This window comes from Nomascus leucogenys, chromosome 5 (genome assembly GCF_006542625.1).
Source record: "Nomascus leucogenys isolate Asia chromosome 5, Asia_NLE_v1, whole genome shotgun sequence".
Taxonomy (NCBI): Eukaryota; Metazoa; Chordata; class Mammalia; order Primates; family Hylobatidae; genus Nomascus; species Nomascus leucogenys.
This window is the reverse complement of record NC_044385.1, coordinates 23,303,681-23,325,069: the sequence shown is the minus strand read 5'-3', so window position 1 is coordinate 23,325,069 and position 21,389 is coordinate 23,303,681. Positions and strand designations below refer to the sequence as shown.

General features: G+C 44.4%; 1 protein-coding gene across 1 annotated transcript in view; it reads right to left on the bottom strand.

The window, feature by feature from the left end:
* Window positions 1-7,230: 7,230 nt before the first annotated feature.
* Window positions 7,231-21,389, bottom strand: part of NVL (nuclear VCP like) — a 100,911-nt gene continuing 86,752 nt past the window's right edge. Inside the window, exons 20-23 of the mRNA XM_003275069.2 lie at window positions 16,339-16,415; window positions 13,019-13,107; window positions 11,073-11,143; window positions 7,231-7,560 (exon numbers count right to left, since the gene is read on the bottom strand). Coding sequence (XP_003275117.1) covers window positions 7,516-7,560; window positions 11,073-11,143; window positions 13,019-13,107; window positions 16,339-16,415 — 282 coding nt within the window. The 3' untranslated portion in view covers window positions 7,231-7,515. The remainder of the gene's footprint in view (window positions 7,561-11,072; window positions 11,144-13,018; window positions 13,108-16,338; window positions 16,416-21,389) is intronic.

The following is a 21,389-nucleotide window of genomic DNA, read 5'->3' as shown; positions in this document are numbered from 1 at the left end:
GTTCACGCCATTCTTCTGCCTCAGCCCCCCGAGTAGTTGGGACTACAGGCCCCTGCCACCACGCCTGGCTAATGTTTGTATTTTTAGTGGAGACGGGGTTTCACCATGTTAGCCAGGATGGTCTTGATCTCCTGACCTCGTGATCCGCCCCCCTCAGCCTCCCAAAGTGCTGGGATTACAGGCCTGAGCCACTGTGCCCGGCTGTGTGTACAAATTTTTACCTTAAGTTTGTTAACTTTTTTTTTTTTTTTTGAGACAGAGTCTTGCTCTGTTGCCCAGGGTGGAGTGCAGTGGCATGATCTCGGCTCATGGCAACCTCTGCCTCCCGGGTTCAAGCCATTCTCCTGCCTCAGCCTCCCTAGTAGCTGGGGTTACAGGCACACGTCACCACTCCTGGCTGATTTTTGTATTTTTAGTAGAGACAGGGTCTCGCCATGTTGCCCAGGCTGGTCTCCAACTCCTGAGCTCAAGTGATCCTCCTTCCTCGGCCTCCCAAACTGCTGGGATTACAGGCATGTGCCACCGAGCCTGGCTAAGTTTGTTAATTTTTTAACACAAGTAAACATACTTGCAGAAAAGAGCCCAGATAAGCATATAGCATGATGGATCTTCACAAAGGAAACTCGACCATGTAAGCATCACCCAGATCAAGGAGGGCATGGTTGGCACACCAGGGGCAGCCCTAATTCATGCTCCCTTCCAGCCACCACCCCTCCCTAAATATCAGCCTACTAATGAAATCAATTGGCTTTGTCTTCGAACTTTATATATATTAATCAGTAGAATCACACAAGAACTGGCTTCTTTCAATCAACATCTATAAGCGTTACCCATGTTGTTGTAGCCAGTTTGTCATTGCTGGGTCGTACTGCATTCCAGTGTGCGAAAACACCACATTTATCTGTTCTACTGATGATGAACATTTGGTTTGTTTCTAGTTTTGATCTATTATGAATTATGCTGCTATTTTGGTGAACATATGTATGCATATTCATTTATATGTGTGTAGGAGTGGAACGTTGAGCTATTCACATGTCTCTCTTTTTTTTTTTTTGAGACGGAGTCTCACTCTGTTTCCCAGGCTGGAGTGCAGTGGCACCATCTCAGCTCACTGCAACCTCTGCCTCCCAGGTTCAAGCGATTCTCCTGCCTCAGCCTCCTGAGTAGCTGGGATTACAGATGCGCAACACCACACCCGGCTAATTTTTGTATTTTTAGTAGAGACGAGGTTTCACCATGTTGGTCAGGCTGGTCTCAAACTCCTGACCTTGTGATCCACCCACATCAGCCTCCCAAAGTGCTGGGATTTCAGGTGTGAGCCACCGCACCTGGCCAGCCACCGTGCCCGGCCGACATGTCTCTTTATCGTTTTTATTTTTTGGGTATTGCTTTGTCACCCAGGCTGGAGTGCAGTGGTACAAACATGGCTCACTGCAGCCTCAACCTTCTGTGCTCAAGTGATCCTCCCACCTCGGCCTCCCAAGAAGCTGGGACTACAGGCAGTCACAACCACACCCAGCTAATTTTTGCATTTTTTGTAGAAACAGGGTTTTTCACCATGTTGCCCAGGCTAGTCTGGAATTCCTGAGCTCACGTGATCCACCTGCCTTGGCTCCCAAAATGTTGGGATTACAGGCGTGAGCCACTGCACCCAGCTCTTTATCATTTTTCATATGACAAAGTCAAACTTCTTTTTATTTTTGAGACGGAGTTTCGCTCTTGTTGCCCAGGCTGGAGTGCAATGGCACGATCTCAGCTCACAGCAACCTCTGCCTCCTGGGTTCAAGCAATCCTCCTACCTCAGCTTCCTGAGTAGCTGGGATTACAGGTGCACACCACCATGCCTGGCTAATTTTTCTATTTGTAGTAGGGATGGGGATTCACCATGTTGACCAGGCTAGTCTCAAATGCCTGACCTCAGGTGATGTGCCTGCCTCGGCCTCTCAAAGTGTCCCAAAGACACAGGCATGAGCCACTGTGTCTGGCTCATATGACAAAGTCAAACTTCTATTACCTGGTGAGCAAACATTAAAAATTCTCACCTGGAGGAGCTGTGCCCCAGCAGTCTAATTTGGACCAACATGTTGTTGAAGAACAGTTCATTCACTTCACTTTATTCAATGCTTCCTGTGTGCCAGAATCCGGGCTGGGTGCTACAGAGACACCGACTGACAGAATCCTTGCCCTTGGCCAGGCACAGGGGCTCACGCCTGTAATCCTAGCACTTTGGGAGGCTGAGGTGGGCAGATCACTTAAGTCCAGGAGTTCAAGATCTGCCCGGTCAACACGGTGAAACCTCGTCTCTACTAAAAATACAAAAATTAGCCGTGTGTGGTGGCACGCGGCTGCAATCCTAGCTACTTGGGAAGCTGAGGCAGGAGAATCCCTTGAACCTGGGAGGCAGAGGTTGCAGTGAGCTGAGATCATGCTATTGCACTCCAGTCTGGGCGACAGAGCGAGACTCCATCTCAAAAAAAAAAAAAAAAAAAAAAAAAAGAAAAGAAAAAGAAATGCTGATAATAGTGACAAGCATAAGTCTCATAATCCAAAGCAAAAGCGATAAGGCTAGAGTCTGAATCATGAGCAATACCATCTCACCCAAATCTATTTGGCTTCTCAGCTTTGGAAGGTGAGTAGTGCAATCTCAAATAGTGAGGGATTTATCCAAAGAATGTATCCAAATCTATTCAGTTCCTGAGTTCAAACAGTGACATCTAGAATAGTGACAGATAAAAAGTATAGGGTACTATACTTTTACCTAAATTATATCTACTTATACTTTTTAGGGTAATAAGGCATTTTACATTTTTAGCTTTTGGAAATAAGATCTTCCCATAAATACTACTTGGACATGTTTTCAGCAATAACCTACATACAAACGTGAGAGGCCACCTGCTTCCTCCCACTGACACCAGCCCCTCCCTTATCCAGGCCTTTGTTCTCTGCTCAGGTCATTTACCTCCTTCCTTCATCTTCTTGGCCTTCAGGATTCCGCTGACACATCGCATTCTTGGGAGAACCTTCCAATTCCAATTATGGACTAGCTGCTCTTGCCCTGTGCTCTTTGCTTGGTGACTATTCTTATCCCTCTTCAGCCCTTCTCACACTGTTTTGCGACTGTCTCTTTACCTGTATTAAGTTGGATATTAATTTGGCTCCTTTCACACGCACCAAAATATAAATGGCTTAAGCAACATAAAGATCACACACACAAGTGAGGCAAATTGACCATCTGAGGGGTGAGGAAACTCTGCCGCAAGGGTTGCCCACGATCCTGGTTTCTTGTTTTATTACTTTGTCATTCCCTAGGATGTTGTCTCCATTTACAAGGCCAAAACAGGTTCATCATCAGCTCATCACTCTCTAGTCCCGGGAAGGGCAGCATGGAGTTAAAATGACAGGTAGCACCTTCTTTTTAAAACAAGTTTCAAGGACACAGCCAGGGTCTTCGCTTCTGGGGGAAGGTGTGTTGAGTTCAGTGTAGGCTGCCGTGAGTTAATGATGGGTTAATGCAACCCAAGTCACTTCCTTATAAGGATGTAACCAGAAGCTGTTCCCATCGCTTCTGTTTATATTATACTAGCCAGATGTTTGTTAGTCACTTTCCTGGCAGCAAGAGCCCTTCTTACTAAAAGGTAGAAGGAAAGAATGGACATTATGGGGTGATAAGCTCTCTGCCACACACACCACACTGGGCGTTAAGTTCTGAGTTTGTTCACCATTATGTCAGTAATGCTCAGTACAAAGTGTTTAATGAAATGGCTAAATCTTTTGACAGTGTCAGAACAGAGGATATAATTCCGGGAGTTTCTGAACAGAGGACTGGATCTTTTTCACAAGAGAAAGAAAAGTTAGACAGCTGTAGACCAGAATTCACACTGTTCCGCGAGTCCCATTGAACAGGCTCTGAACCTTGTTCTTTTTGATGAAATGGGGATAACGCTATTTGATCCCCAGTATGAGTTGGGAGCGTTGATAACATTTGGCAGTGTGTAGCACACAGATCATGCTGAAAATATGATCTTCCCTTCCATTTGCAGAAGTGCTGGCAACATCCACTGTCAAACTAGCTGTCGCAGTATCCGCCTGCTGTTCAACCTGTACCATACCTGACTGGCAAAGCCAACGAACATGCAGCCAGTCTGCTCTCTTATGCGTTCTACATTTTATGTCGAGGTCAAGCTAAATCACCAGCAAGTTGGATACTTAGACCTAACATTTAATAGTCAAGAAGATTTTTGCTTTTTCTCATAAGCCACATCTATGATATACCTGACTGTGTTTCTCAGGATTGGGTGGATGTCAGAGTTGAATCTGCTCCTCAAATTTAAGACCTTCTGGTGCATATTCCAATTTTCCCTTCATTCTTTTTTTTTTTTTTTGTGAGACGGAGTCTCACTCTGTCACCAGGCTGGAGTGCAGTGGCACAATCTCGGCTCACTGCAACCTCCGCCTCCTGGGTTCAAGCAATTCTCTTGCCTCAGCCTCCCAAGTAGCTAGGACTATAGGTGCATGCCACCACACCCAGCTAATTTTTGTATTTTTAGTAGAGACGGGGTTTCACCATGTTGATCAGGATGGTCTTGATCTCTTGACCTCGTGATCCGCCCGAGGCGGCCTCCCGAAGTGTTGGGATTACAGGCGTGAGCCACTGCACCCGGCTTCCCTTCATTCTTAATCACCTACCTTTAGTATGTGATCCTGATTTGCCTTTTTTTTTTCTTTTTTGGTGCTCCCTCTTCTGGTGTCCTAAGATACCCTCTTCTTCATGCCCTTTCATTGGGCATGGTCATACTCTGCTGAGATGTCTGAATCCTTCTGCAAACTCCTCAAAAAAAGGACTGTGTCGGCTGGGCACAGTGGCTCGCACCTGTAATCTCGGCACTTTGGGAGGCTGAGGCGGATGGATAACAAGGTCAGGAGATTGAGACCATCCTGGCTAACACGGTGAAACCCCGTCTCTACTAAAAATACAAAAAAAATAGCCGGGCATGGTGGCAGGCACCTGTAGTCCCAGCTACTCAGGAGGCTGAGGCAGGAGAATGGCGGGAACCCGGAAGGCTGAGGTTGTAGTGGGCCGAGATCACGCCACTGCACTCCAGCCTCGGCAACAGAGCGAGACTCCATCTCAAAAAAACAAACAAAACAAAACAAAACAAAAAGACTGTTTTATTGACCTTTGTAACCCTGATTTGCTTTTAGTAACATTTTTTCACCACATTCTTTTTGTAAATTTTTTTTTCTTTTTTTGAGACAGAGTCTCACTCTGTTGCCCAGGCTGGAGTGCAGTGGTGCAATCTTGGCTCACTGCAACCTCCACCTCCGGGTTCACGTGATTCTCCTGCCTCAGCTTCCTGAGTAGCTGGGATTACAGGTGCCTGCCACCACACCCGGCTAATTTTCATATTTTTAGTAGAGATGGGGTTTCACCATGTTGGCCAGGTTGGTCAAGAACTCCTGACCTCAGGCGATCCGCCTGCCTTGGCCTAATGCTGGGATTACAGGCATAAGCCACCGCGCCTGGCCTTGTAACATGTTTTTCTTTTTTTGTAGCGATGGTGGGGGTCTCACTATGTTGCCCAGGCTGGTCTCGAACTCCTGAACTCAAGTGATCCTCCCACTTAGGCCTCCTAAAAATGCTAGGATTACAGGCATGTGCCACTGTGACTGGCCCACATTCTTAAAAGGAGCCCAAAAATTTTCGTAGAATGAGGTGAAGTAAAAATTTAAGAAGAAAGAAAAGTAGGTAACCAGACCCATCTAAATGTAACTTCAGGATATATTGTGAGCAACACCGTAAATGATGAGTTGAGATTAAACACAACAAAAATCAAGCCTTTCACAAAGTATTGCCTAGGGACTCATCAAACATATACAGTGGCCAAAGGAGAGTCAAATCTGGGACAGTTTAAATATCATAATGATAATAATGGATAATATATTAAAAAATAGTAATACTTGACTTTAATGAGGAATGGACTTTATAGAGTTTCAAAGTAACTTCCCGCTGGGCGTGGTGGCTCACGCCTGTAATCCCAGCACTTTGGGAGGCTGAGGCGGGTGGATCACAAGGTCAGGAGTTCAAGACCAGCCTGGCCAAGATGGTGAAACCTCGTCTCTACTAAAAATACAAAATAATAAGCCGGGCTTGGTGGTGGGCACCTGTAATCCCAGCCACTCAGGAGGCTGAGGCAGAGAATTGCTTGAACCTGGGAGGCGGAGGTTGTAGTGAGCCGAGATCACGCCACTGCACTCCAGCCTGGGCGACAGAGCAAGACTCGTCTCAAAAAAAAAAAAAAAAAAACAAAGTAACCTCCCATAAAATACAAATACACTACAAAGTGAAAAAAAAAGAGTAAAGAGTAACTTTGTAGTGTGAGAAGCCTGGAAGAACTACCTTAAGTGATCACAGTGAACTTCATGAGTAACAGGACAAACTGAAATTGTATGCCACATGACAAGTGCACAGTGTCACTTTGTCATCTGCCAAAGATGCATAACTTGAGTCTAATCACAAGGAAAACATCAGACACATCCTCATTGAAGGCATTTTACAAAGTAACTGGCCTAAAACCTTCACAAGTGTCAAAAGTCAAACCTGAAGAACTGTTCCACACTTAAAAGAGATTAAATAATGTAGCCACTAACTGCAGTGGCCTCCTTTTAAAGCAGCGGTCCCCAATCTTTTTGGCTCAGGCACTGGTTTTGTGGAAGATAATTTTTCCAGACAGGGTCAGGGGAGGTGGTTTCAGGAAGAAACTGTTCCACCTCAGATCATCAGGCATAAGATTCTTATAAGGAGCGTACAACCTAGGTCCCTCAAGTGCACAGTCAATAGGGTTCACGCTTCTATGAAAGTCTAATGCTGCCACTGATCTAACAGGAGGTGGAGCTAAGGCAGTAATGCTCGCTCGCCCACCACTAACTTCCCACTGTGCGTCCTGGTTCCTAACAGGAGACAGATAGGTACCTGTCTCCAACCAGGGGGGTTAGGGACCTGTTTTAAAGGACATTATCAGGACAACTAGAGGAACTTGAATGGATGAGGATTAGATGGCAGTGATGTATCAATGTATTAATTTCCTGACTTTGATGGTGGGTTATGTAGGAGAATATCTTCAAGTGTAGGAAATACACATGACAGTATTTGGGAGTGATAGGGCATCAGGTTGGCACTTATTCCTAGATGGTTGTGGAAGGCGTGGGAGGAGTTCTCTGTAACTTTTCTGGATAGTCAAAACAGTTCAAAGTAAAAGTTTTATTTGAAAAATGTAACAGTAATTTTATTTCAGCAGTTTAAAAATTTTCCTTTTTCTTAAAGAGGAAGAAGGCATTTTCATACAAGGCTGGCCAGATGGGAAGAATCTTCAGCTTCAGCTTGGCCTCATTCATTTGAAAATAAAATGTTTACATGAGGCCGCACCTGTGTCCAGCTGAAAGTGGGTCCTTCAGAGCATGTGGGGGATTCTCTGCCAGCTTGATGGGCTAGCTCCTCTAAGCCGGCTGCTGGAGACGTCACCGGCTGAGGGACTCCTGCAAACGCTCATACATGATTTGATCCTGAAAGAGGGAGAACACAGAATACAAGAGCCCGTCACTGCTTGTTTTGGGCTAAATGGTGCCCCCCAAAATTCACATGCTGCAGTCCTCACCCGCAGGACCTCAGAATGTGATTGCAAGAGAGGAGACTGGATTAAAATGAGGTCATACAGGTGGACTCTTATCCAATATGACTGCTGTCCTTACAAAAAGAGGGGATTAGGGCACAGGAGGGAAGAGCATGTGCACAGAGGGAAGAGCACGTGCAGGCGCTGGGAGAAGACAGCCATCATGAGGACAAAGGCTCCAGAAGAACCACCCCTGCCCAACACTCTCCAGAACTGTGAGAAAATAAATTTTCCACTTTTTAAGCCACCCAGTCTGAGGTACTTTGTCATAGTAGCTCTTGCTGACTAACTTCCTGTTAAAGAGAGGTGATATTTTACTTTCCTGCATCTAAATCCTATTCTAAATCCTATACATGCTCCTTTCCACAGGGGACTCCATGACTTTCACAAGTGTTGACTCAAGTTTTTCTAAAAAATCAGGTCAAGAGTCTTATGTCTATCTAATTAGTGAAGAAAGCACAATTCTAAACTACACTATATCCAGATGGAAAGGAGGCAAAAGCAGAAGCTTCTTTTTTTTTTTTTGAGATGAGTCTCACTCTGCTGCCCAGGCTGGAGTGCAGTGGCGCAATCTCGGCTCACTGCAATCTCTGCCTCCCAGGTTCGAGGGATTCTCCTGCCTCAGCCTCCGGAGTAGCTGGGACTACAGGTGCGCACCACTACACCCGGCAAATTTTTTGTATCTTAGTAGAGATGGGGTTTCACCATGTTGGCCAGGATTGTCTCAAACTCCTGACCTCGTGATCCACCTGCCTCGGCCTCCCAAAGTGCTGGGATTACAGGCGTGAGCCACCGTGCCAGGCCAGGAAAGTAGAAGCTTCTTACACTATATTAACGTTCATAAGAAATTGCCAGAATGGGACAGGCGTGGTGGTTCACACCTGTAATCCCAGCACTTTGGGAGGCTGAGAGGGGCGGATCACGAGGTCAGGAGATTGAGACCATCCTGGCTAACATGGTGAAACCCCGTCTATACTGAAAATACAAAAAAAATTAGCTGGGCATGGTGGCGGGCGCCTGTAGTCCCAGCTACTCGGGAGGCTGAGGCAGGAGAATGGTGTGAACTTGGGAGGCGGAGCTTGCAGTGAGCCGAGATCACACCACTGCACCCCAGCCTGGGTGACAGAGTGAGACTCCGTCTCAAAAAAAAAAAAAAAAAAAAAATTGCCAGAATGTTTTCCAGTGTGGTGGTATCTACATTTTCAGCAACAATGTATAAGAGTTCCAGGCCAGGCATGGTGGCTCAGGCCTGTAACCCAGCACTTTGGGAGGCTGAGGCGGGCGAATCACCTGAGGTTGGGAGTTGGAGACCAGCCTGACCAACATAGAGAAACCCTGTCTCTACTAAAAATACAAAAAATTAGCTGGGCGTGGTGGCGCATGCCTGTAATCCCAGCTACTCGGGAGGCTGAGGCAGGAGAATAGCTTGAACCCAGGAGGTGGAGGTTGTGGTGAGCTGCGATTGTGCCATTGCATTCCAGCCTGGGCAACAAGAGCAAAACTCTGTCTCAAACAAAAAAGAGCTCCAGCTGTTTCACATCCTTGCCACCATTTAGTGTTGCCAATCTTTTAAATTTTAGTCATTGTGGTAGGTGTGTAGTAGAATCTCACTGTGGTCAAATTAAAAAAAAAATTTTTTTTTTTTGAGACGGAGTCTCAATCTGTCGCCCAGGCTGGAGTGCAGTGGTGCAATCTTGACTCACTGCAACCTCTGCCTACCAGGTTCAAGTGATTCTTCTGCCTCAGCCTCCTGAGTAGCTGGGACTACAGGTGCACGCCACCACGCCCAGCTAATTTTTGTATTTTTAGTAGAGATGGGATTTCACTATATTGGCCAGGCTGGTCTTGAACTCCTGACTTCATGATCTGCCCGCCTCAGCCTCCCAAAGTGCTGGGATTACAGGCGTAAGCCACCATGTCTGGCAAATTAACATTTTCAATGTTGGGTGGCAATTCCACTCCTGTGTATTTATCCCAAAGAAATACTTGAAGTGTGTTTTCTCTTCTGTGTTTATTTGTTTGTTTTTGAGACAAGGTTTTATTCTGTAACCGAGGCTGGAGTACAATGGTGTGATCATGGCTCAATGGAGCCTCAACCTCCTGGGCTCAAGTAATCCTTCTGCCTCGGTCTCCTCAGTAGCTGGGACTACAGGTGCATGACACCATGCTTGGCTAAGTTTTAATTTTTTTGTAGAGACAGGGTCTCACCATGTTGCCCAGGCTGATCTTTAACTCCTGGGCTCAAGCCATTCTCCCACCTCCGCCTCCTGAGTAGCTGAGATAATACGCATAAGCCACTGTGCCCAGCTCCACAATGATTTTTTAACCCTTCTCCCACCTATGGTGAAGATGTTTTTATTTCCCTAAAATGTATGGGTAAATCCCTATGGCTTAGTTTGGGTACAGTCTAGCTCTAAGAAATACAAAGCTATTTGTCAAAAAGGGTAGAGTAGGTCAAATAATACTTGAATTAGATGATTAAAAATTCCGAGATTGTGGGCCGGGCGCAGTGACTCACGCCTGTAATCCCAGCACTTTGGGAGGCCAAGGCGGGTGGATCACAAGGTCAAGAGTTTGAGACCAGCCTCGCCAATATGGTGAAACCCCGTCTCTACTAAAAATACAAAAAATTAGCCAGGCATGGTGGTGCGTGCCTGTAGTCCCAGCTACTCAGGAGGCTGAGGCAGAAGAATCGCTTGAACCTGGGAGGTGGAGGTTGCAGTGAGCCGAGATCATGCCACCACACTCCAGACTGGGTGACAGAGCGAGACTCTGTCTCAAAAAAAGAAAAAAAAAATCTGAGATTGTGGAGGCAGAAGAGGTCATTCTCTTTCTGAATAAAGTTGTTAGAGAATCTAGTTAGGAAAACTGTGTTCCAGTCCCTAAGAAACATATAAAATTAAAATCTCTCAAGAACATTCTCACAAAGGCAATTATTTTGCTTGTTTTCAGATCAAAATGAACCATGTAATTTCTTTTCATGAAGTAGAAGTAGTATACAAAACAATCTGTAAAAGAGTTTAATTCAGCCGGGTGCGGTGGCTCACACCTGTAATCCCAGCACTTTGGGAGGCTGAGGCGGGCAGATAACGAGGTCAGGAGATTGAGACCATCCTGGCTAACATGGTGGAACCCCGTCTCTACTAAAAATGCGAAAAATTAGCTGGGTGTGGTGGCGGGCGCCTGTAGTCCCAGCTACTTGGGAGGCTGAGGTAGGAGAATGGCGTGAACCCGGGAGACGGAGCTTGCAGTGAGCGGAGATCACGCCACTGCACTCCAGCATGGACGACAGAGCAAGACTCCGTCTCAAAAAAAAAAACAAAAAAAGAGTTTAATTCATGAGGTTATATCTACTGGTCTAAAATTCTAGTTTCCTTTCTCTATACATTTAACAGCATTGCTTACCTTTTTTGATATAGATGATCTTACTTTCTTAAAAGCTTCTTCAAAATGCTTATGACTAATCTTGAGTTCACCTATGGAGCAAATGCAGGAATATACACATCTCAGTATCGTATGGTAACTGACTTGTAACTTAACTTCCTTTGAAAGACTTTGAAAGTTTCAAGGGGTCCACTAAAGAGATCAGTGATGAGATGGGCTCTATTCTTTTAAAGAATAGTATTCTAGCCAGATATATTCTGCTCATCAGATTTTAATCCAAAACCACCCAAAGAGACCTGCCACTCATAAGTTGGTAACTTTTTGTAGGCCTCTTTGCATTGTTTAACTTAATGGTGATGCTTATGAAGAAGAACCAGAATTATTCAGATAATTCAAATAAATTTAACTGGGAATAGAAAGTAGGATTCCATAGTACTAATATTTAAGAGTATGCAACACACAATGAGATCTTATGGAGCCATAATATCATAGAATATTTTATATATAATATATCTCAGCACTGGTTTAGAAGGGAGCTTTAGGTCAGGCGCGGTGGCTCAGGCTTGTTATCCCAGCAATTTGGGAGGCCGAGGTGGGCGGATCACAAGATCAGGAGTTCGAGACCAGCCTGACCAATATGGTGAAACCCCGTCTCTACTAAAAATACAAAAAAATTAACTGGGTGTGGTGGCACACGCCTGTAATCCCAGCTACTTGGGAGGCTGAGGCAGGAGAATTGCTTGAACCAGGAGGTGGAGGTTACACTGGGCGACAGAGCAAGACTCGGTCTTGAAAATAAATAAATAAATAAATAAAAATAGAGACAGGGAGGCCGGGCGCAGTGGCTCACACCTGTATTCCCAGCACTTTCGGAGGCCAAGGCGGGCGGATCACGAAGTCAGGAGATCGAGACCATCCTGGCTAACATGGTGAAACCCCGTCTCTACTAAAAATACAAAAAAAAAAAAAAATTAGCCAGGTGTGGCGGTGGGCACCTGTAGTCCCAGCTACTCGGGAGGCTGAGGCAGGAGAATGGTGTGAACCTGAGAGGCAGAGCTTGCAGTGAGCTGAGATTGTGCCACTGCACTCCAGCCTGGGCGAGAGCGAGACTCTGTCTCAAAAAAATAAATAAATAAAAATAAAAATAAAAAAATAAAAATAGAGACAGGGTTTTGCTTTGTCACTCAGGCTGGAGTGCAGTGGTACAATCATAGCCCATTGCAGCCTCGAACTCCTGGGCCTCACCCTCCCAAGTAGTTAGGACTATAGGCATGCACCACCATGCCAGTCTAATTTTTAAATTTTTTATAGAGATGGCGTCTTGGTTTGTTGCACAGGCTGCTCTCAAACTCCTGGGCTCAAGCAATCCTCCTGCCACAGCTTCCCAAAGTGCTGGGATTACAGATGTGAGTCACCACACCCAGCAGACAATTTTTTTCCCCCATATGCGCTCAAATAGTAACATTAAAGACACTGTCAAATGTGAAGGATGGTGCAAAGCTGTTGAGATGGCCCCAAAGCATCACATAATACAATACACAGATTTTATATTTTGAAAGGGAAGTCTCAACATATGGAAAGTTATTCCAAATTTCACTTCTCTTGTGTATTTCCTAAGCTCTCAAATTTGGGCTGCATTTTAACAGGCAAGTAGATACCACCTTAGCAAAAGAATAAGTTTTTCCAGAATTGATAAGCAGCCCAGACTCATGATGAAGACAGTGAATGGACCCATTTGCCTATAGGGACAGTACTCTTTATTAGAGAGGTACTAAATAACTTTGCTATTATTATAATTGTCAGCAACAGAGGTTACCTAATATTTCAGAACAGCTTCTAACAGTCTCATTAGAAAAACATTAGCTTTAATATCATAGATAATAGACACTAGAAAATGGTCATTTTCCAGGGCAACAGTGGTTTTAAGTATCATGATTAGAATTGAGAGATTCTGGAGACAATTGTACCTTTTTCATTTCCACTCTTCTGTCTTGCCATTTCCTGTCTCAGGGCACAGATAGAAGCTTCTCGTACCAAAGCAGAGAGATCTGCACCCCTACAATAAAATAATGGTTATTTACTTATTCTTAGATACTGCAAAATCCCAGAAAAAAACCCAGAAAACAATTTTCATATAAGTCATATATTAAATAATCAGGAGAGAAAGTGACCAATAAAGATGAGAAATAAACTGATTATCAATCAATAGAAAAGAGCTCTTAGCTTTTATGTAAGATATTTCTAGGCCAGGTGCGGTGGCTCACGCCTATAATCCGAGCACTTTGGGAGGCTGAGGTGGGTGGATCACTTGAACAGGAGTTTGAGACTAGTTTCAGCAATATGGAGAAATGCCATATCTACAAAACTACAAAAAAATTAGCTGGGCATGGTGGCATGAGCCTGTAGTCCCAGGCACTGCGGGGGCTTAGGTGGGAGGATCACTTGAGCCTGGGAGGTGGAGCTTGCAGTGAGCCAAGATCGCACCACTGCACTCCAGCCTGGGCGACAGAGTGAGACTCTGTCCCAATTAAAAAACAAAAACAAAAAACTAAACTCGAGAAGAAAGGAAATTATGGAGGAAACAATACAATGTATAAAGGGCTAAAGTGCTGACTAGCATATTCGTGTATTACATAATGTCTAAAGTAAGCTTATTAAAAAGTCATTTATGGGCTGGGCGCAGTGGGTCATGCCTATAATTCCAGCACTTTGGGAGGTTGAGATGGCAGAATTGTTTGAGTTTGGGAGGCAAAGGCTATAGTGAGCCTGGGTGACAGAGTGAGACCCTGTCTCAAGAAAACCCCCCAAAAAGTCACTTATGGCTCCAAGTTCAGAAGGGAAAAATACAAACCCTGGAAAGTCTTTAATGCACCTGATTCAAGTTAAAACTGAATGAACACATCATAAGTTACTTAAAATATGACAAATACAAACAGGCCTTCACTTATTTATTTCACATAATAATATGCTGAGTCAGCACAGTTCTGAGTTCAATGAAAGACACTCATGCTGACTGGAGTTTCACTACATTACAGCTGTAACAGGATTCTTAGAGATTATTTGAGAAAGAGTTTGAATTTGGGGATAAAAACCTCACTTCTATGATTCACAAGTCTTGGAAAGAAAAGATGAAAATGAAAAATAAATTTTTTTTAAAAAAACCTCATCTCTGGACATTAAACTTATTATATAATGTTGATAATCCCCATACTATATAATTTTTTTTTGTTTTTTTTGAGATGGAGTCTTGCTCTGTCACCTAGGCTGGAGTGCAGTGGCACGATCTTGGCTCACTGCAACCTCTGTGTCCCGGGTTTGAGTGATTCTCCTGCCTCAGACATATACTATATAAAAGTAAAGACCCACAGAGCTTAAATTTTTAACTGAATCTGGTGTTTTGTTGGCTAAATGTTAGAGTTATAACATTATTTAATAATCACATACCTGCTGAGGTATTCATTCCTTCCCATACTATGAAATCTAACATTGGTGGAAACACCATTAACTAACACAAACAGATAGCTATAGACTGTAGTGGTGTAGTGTCTCTCAAACTGTGATTATAGTGGCATGAAAATCCAAAATGTACACCATTCAACTTCAGCCCTAACCCCTTCACAGACTGACAGCCTACTTGGTATATCCAAAAGATTTAGCCCAGGGCAAGTTCTGCCACCAAAACCACCTCTGTTACTCACTGAAAATCTTTTCAGATTTGAGCACTTAGAGCAGTATTATTATTATATTTTTTTGTAGAGACGGGGTCTTACTATGTTGCCCAGGCTGGTCTTGAACTCCCGGCCTCAAACAATCTGCCTGCCTTGGCCTCCCAAAGGGCTAGGATTACAGGTGTGAGCCACTGCTCCCACCCTTAAAGCAAGTAGTAGTCCCCTAAGCATAAGATCATTTCTTTATTTTAAATTTTATTTATTTTTATTTTTTTGAGACGGAGTCTCACTCTGTTGCACAGGCTGGAGTGCAGTGACACGATCTCAGCTCATTGCAACCTCCATCCACTGGGTTCAAGCAATTTTCATGTCTCAGCCTCCCTAGTAGCTGGGATTACAGGTATGCACTACCATGCCCGGCTAATTTTTGTAGTTTTAGTAGAGACAAGGTTTCACCATGTTGGCCAGGCTGGTCTCAAATTTCTGACCTCAAGTGATCTGCCCACCTCAGCCTCCCAAAGTGCTGGGATTACAGGCGTGAGCCACTGTGCCTGGCCACATCATTTAAATAAAGACTGGTATGGATTTGATTCCTAATTAGGGAGTGAGGCACATCCTATTTAAGGGGAGGTAGGGGCATTTACATCTGCCCCTCACCACCCCTGCCTGAGACTCTGATCAGTTTCTCTTCACTGAGAATCACTGCTACATTGGAAGGACATAACAGGGGAAAAAAAGGGCCAGGCGTGGTGGCTCACTGTAATCCCAGCACTTTGGGAGGCTGAGGCATGAGGGACTACTTAAGCTCAGGAGTTCATGACAAGCCTGGACAATATGGCGAGACCTCAAAACTACAAAATTTTTTTAAAAAAATTAGCTGGGGATGGTGGCATGCACCTGTAGTCCCAGCTATCCAGGAGGCTGAGGTCAGAGGATTGCTTGAGCCCAGGAAGTCAAGGCTACAGTGAGCCATGATCATGCCACTGTACTCCAGCCTGGGTGAAAGAGGGAAACCCTGTACGGGAAAAAAAAAAAAGAAAAAAAAAAAAAGAAACAAAACAAAAAGCTGGAAGGGGCATTGTCTCTGTTAGTTAAACTTGAGTTTCATTTCCTCCCTCTGTGTCCCCAAATTGGGGGTTAACAAACACATTTACTTCAAAACATATGAAGAAAAACTAATAACTGTAACAACCACAAACATAGGAAGGATGAAGGCAGAAATGTCAGATTTCCTGATGTTACTACAGGCTATGTGGAGGTGAAAAGGCGTGCGGTGAAAATGCATCCTGAGGGCTGCAAAATGTGGCACTTGTAGATTAGTCTCTTTTAAATGCTGACGCACCAGTACAATTTGTAAAGGACAGCAATGCTGGTTAGGGTAGGTTAAGTACCAAGAGTCAACATATGAAAGGACTCCCCTGTTCCCAGGAATTCCTTCAGGGCCTCCAAATGTGCAGTCTCTTCTCTAGGAAGGGAGATGCCAGACACTTTATATGCTTCATGGGATACCTCATTTAATCCTCCCAACAATCTGCTGAGGTGAGCATCATCACCCCTCATTTTATAGATGAGGAAATTGAACCCCAGAGAGTGAATTGACTTAAGATTTAAACACTTACGTATAGCAATCACAGCGAAGGTCACCAGCAATTGCTTCCAAATTTACATCTGCATCCAGTGGTGGTTTGGTACCATTCTAAGTAAGAGAGAAAAATGATTTTTCATTGGAGCTTTAAGACCATGCCGGGCACGGTGGCTCATGTTTGTAATCCCAGCACTTTGGGAGGCCAAGGTGGGCAGATCACCTGAGGTCAGGAGTTTGAGACCAACCTGGGGAACATGGTGAAACCCCGTCTCTACTACAAATACAAAAATTAGCTGGGCATTATGGTACGCACCTGTAGTCCCAGCTACTCGAGAGGCTGAGGCATGAGAATTGCTTAAGCCCTGGAGGTGGAGGTTGTAGTGAGCAGAGATCATGCCACTGCACTCCAGCCTGGGCGACAGAGTGAGACTGAGTCTCAAAATAAAGATAAAGACCATATTCATCTACATAATAGGTTCTTAATAATGGCTGTTTGACTAAATGAGTATAACTGACTTCCAGACCAGTGCTGTTAAGGTTTATACAAATTTCAATGTTGAGAAATGAGGCTAAGAAGCAGATTCCAAACTTGAGAAAGCTAAAGACAAACAATTTATGCTTATGAAGTTTGAGGAATTTGTGTACAGCTGCAGCAAATACTAAACACCATCAACAAGAATGAAAACCAGCACCTCGATCTTTCCAAAGGTGCAGAAACACATTTCCTTTCCAGCTTAAATATGGCAAATACTTAAGCAATGCTTAGTGTTGGTGTGAGGCTGGCTAGGATGGGAGAAATAATACTGAACCTGGCCAGGAGAGAAGGAGCAGTATCTGCTCTATAATAAAAGCACAAAGCCCTCTAAGCTCAGTATATTCCTTCTTAATCATTTATCTGACACTCAATCTTGATTTTGGTGCCAATTCCTCCTTCAGCTCATTTCGAGAGACATTAGCAATGACAAGTATGTAACTTCGAACTCAGAATTTCTCATGAGACTGGAAGTAGAGAAAAAAAACCAACCCAGAATTTTAACACTTAACCCAGTACCTTGCATGCATACATTATGTTTAATAATATTTTTAGTGACAAACTGCAGAGGCAAACAAAACAAGCTTTTTCTTCCCCCCAGGGTCTTGCTCTGTTGCCCAGGCAGGAGTGAGTGGAACAACCACAACAGACTTGAACTCCCGGGCACAAGAGATCCTTCTACCTCAGCCTCCCGAGGAGCTGGAACTACATGCCACCATGCCTGGCTAATTTTTTTTTTTTTTTTTTTTTAAGACAGTCTCGCTCTGGAGTGCAGTGGTGCAATCTCGGCTCACTGCAACCTCTTGTCTCCTAGGTTCAAGCGATTCTCCTGCCTCAGCCTCCTGAGTAGCTGGGACTACAGGCACATGCCACCACGCCTGGTTAATTTTTTATATTTTTAGTAGAGATGGGGTTTGGCCAGGCTGGTCTCAAACTCCTGGCCTCAGGTCATCTGCCCGCCTTGGCATCCCAAAGTGCTGGGATTACAGGTGTGAGCTACCACGTCTGGTTTTTTTTAGAGACGGGGTCTTGCTATGTTGCCTAGGCTTGTCTGAAACTCCTGGCTTCAAGCAATTCTCCTGCCCCCAAGCAATTCTCCTGCCCCAGCCTCCCAAAATTCTGGGATTACAGACATAAGCCACCGCACCCAGTCAAAACAGTTTTTAATTATTTAAAATGTATGACAGTTAGATGGTAAGTTTATGAGTATTTGTTTATTATTCTGATTCATAACTTACATATACATTGCACGTGTTCTTTCCTGTGTAGCAAATATTATATTATTAAGTAACTATTTTAAGAAGAAACACGGCCAGGCGTGGTAGCTCACGCCTGTAATCCCAGCACTTTGGGAGGCCGAGGAGGGCGAATCACCTGAGGTCAGTTGTTCGAGATCAGCCTGGCCAACATGGTAAAACCCCATCTCTACTAAAACAAAAATTAGTTGGGTGTGGTGGCGTGTGCCTGTAATCCCAGCTACTCAGGACACGGAGGCAGGAGAATCACTGGAACCCGGGAGGTGGAGGCTGCAGTAAGCCAAGATCACACCATTGCACTCCAGCCTGGGTGACAGTTAGAGAGTTGGAGACTTGGTCTCAAAAAAAAAAAAAAAAGAAGAAGAAACACACACAAAAGTGAATAAACACAAGCCATTAAGCTTTTCTCTCTCTTTTTTTTTTTTTTCTTTGAGACAGGGTCTGGCTCTGTCACCCAGGCTGAAATTCAATGGCACAATCTCAGCTTACTGCAACCTCCACCTCCCGGACTCAAGCCATCCTCCCACCTCAGCCTCCTGGGTAGCTGGGACTACAGGCACCCACCACCACACCTGGCTAATTTTTGTATTTTTCGTAGAGACAGGGTTTCACGATGTTGCCCAGACTGATCTCAAACTCCTCAGCTCAAGCGATCTGCCTGCCTTGGCCTCCCAAAGTGCTGAGATTACAGGTGTGGGCCACAGAACCTGCCCGGTAAGCTTTTCTTAGTGTAAAACGTCAGCCTGGCAAATGCTCCAGGCACAGGGTTCGGCGACCTGGCTGAGAGGACCGGAGCTGCCGGCCTTGTGCACTAGTTACCTGTTGCTCTGCCCACACTCACATACCAGCGTCTCACTGCCTCCCAGCAGGGCATGTTCAAGAACTGCATAAATTATACATCTGTTAGTTGCTATCACTAAATAAAATGGACATGTTATCTACCACAGGTTCAAGAAACAGTTAATTTCCCATTCAATCCATTTTGACCTGAGACACAAACTATGATCTTAGGCAAACAATCTTGTGCTTTTTTCTCTGAGTAGTAAAACTAAAGGGTCAGAACGTAGGTTTGCTAAGCATCTTTTAGTGTAAACAATTTTCAACTGAGTCAGGATAGTGGTCAATCCTGGGGGCAGGTAGAAGTGGGTAGTGGCTGGAAGCAGAAGGGTAGCTTTTGTCGATGTGGGAATGTTCTATTTTATTGTGGCAAAACATATAAAAAACTGACCATTTCAACCATTTTTCAGTGTACAGGTCAGTGGCATTAAGACCATCCACGTTGCTGTATCACCCCTATCCGGCTCCAGAACTTTTTTATCTTCCCAAAGAAAACAATGCATCCATTAAATACTAACTCCCCATTCCTCCCGCCCCTGCCTCCCAACCTCTGGCAGTCACCATTCTACTTCATAATTCTATGAATTAGACTTGGAGTGTTCTTTTTCTTGATCTGGAGACTTTGTAACAATTCATGCAGCTAGACATTTACCACTTTTTAATTTTTTTCTTGAATCTCTAAATCTACTTTACATTTACCACTTTTCTGTAGGTGTATCATACTTCAATAAAAAGACCTAAGGAGTGGAAATAACACTGGATGAGGAATTAGAAAACCTGAGTTCTGAAGTTCAAATTTGCAACTGAATGGCCCTTATAGAAGTTTGTTAATCTTTATTATTTATTTAATTTTTTAAATAAAGTATCTTAATAGATAAGTATCTATCTCCAGATGGGTATATATAATTTTGTGCTATATTTGAGAGGGGAGGGGGGCATCAGTGAACATATAATAGTGATTTCTTAAAATGAAGACTAGCGTAGACTTTCTTGCTATGGTGGTGGGGCTGCCACATTAGGTAGGAGCCCTTGTTAGGTGCTTTCTATGATTTTAAGAACCTATCAACTTACCTCGACTGTCACACTGTCACATTAACTGTACGGATCTTCCCTAAGGACACTCCGCGTGCTGTTAGACAATCTAATCTAAAACTATCTAGTGTCCTGTTTTAATCAAAAGCTGAATCATAAGAAGACAATTCTTTTATACTTCTCAATATCTAAATGCTACCCTTGGGTTAAGCTGGACCTCCACAAGGTCCTGTGCACCCTCAGAGTGCATTTCTTGGACCTTCATCAAATTGTATTTAATGAACTGGCTTTGAGTAATACCCTCAGTTTATATTAAGAAAATGACAAACCTCAGTCCCAAGAGGCTTATTGTGTTTATGTCAGAAATACTGTTTAAAGACATGGTGCATCGCATCTTAGCGTTCTCTTTGTGAGGACTCAGAGGAGGAATTTTTCTTTTTTCTGTCTCACTCTGTCACCAGGCTGGAGTGCAGTGATGCAATCTCGGCTCACTGCAACCTCTGCCTCCCAGGTTCAAGCGATTCTCCTGCCTCAGCCCCGAGTAGCTGGGATTACAGGCGCACGCCACCACGCTGGGTTATTTTATTTTTTTTTTGAGATGGAGTCTCACTCTGTCACAGGCCCAGGCTGGAGTGCAGCGGCGCGATCTCAGCTCACTGCAACCTCCGCCTCCCGGGTTCAAGTGATTCTCCTGCCTCAGCCCCCTAAGTGGCTGGGATTACAGTTGCCCGCCACCACGCCTGGCTAATTTTTTGTATTTTTGGTAGAGATGGGGTTTCACCATGTTGTCCAGGCTGGTCTTGAACTTCCGACCTCAGGTGATCCACCCACCTTGGCCTCCCAAAGTGCTAGGATTACAGGCATGAGCCACCGTGCCCAGCCAACACTGGGTAATTTTTGTATTTTAGTAGAGACAGGGTTTCACCGTGTTGGTCAGGCTGGTCTCAAACTCCTGACCTCGTGATCCGCCTGCCTCGGCCTCCCAAAGTGCTGGGATTACAGGTGTGAGCCACAGCGCCCAGCAGAGGAGGAATTTTTCTCACATTTGCATAGTGGGAGCAATTGTCAGCTTTCTATTCTTAGCATACCCTTTGTTTAAGAAAAATCTTTTGTGAAAGAAAGCTCAGTATATAAAGGAACACAATAAATAAATGAGGTGGGGTATGAGCTTCAGAAAATGAATTCACTGTTATACATTTAGATACTCTCAGAAGTTTCCTAATTCTTAGAAGATTAAACCTTCGGAAAAAGAAATAATTTCAAGTACCCTCACTTGAAAGAAAGTAACAAACTGTCCTTTTTTTTTTTTTTGAGACAGAGTCTCGCCCTGTGGCCCAGGCTGGAGTGCGATGGCGTGATCTCGGCTCACTGAAAGCTCCGCCTCCCGGGTTCAAGAGATTCTCCTGCCTCAGCTTCCCAAGTAGCTGG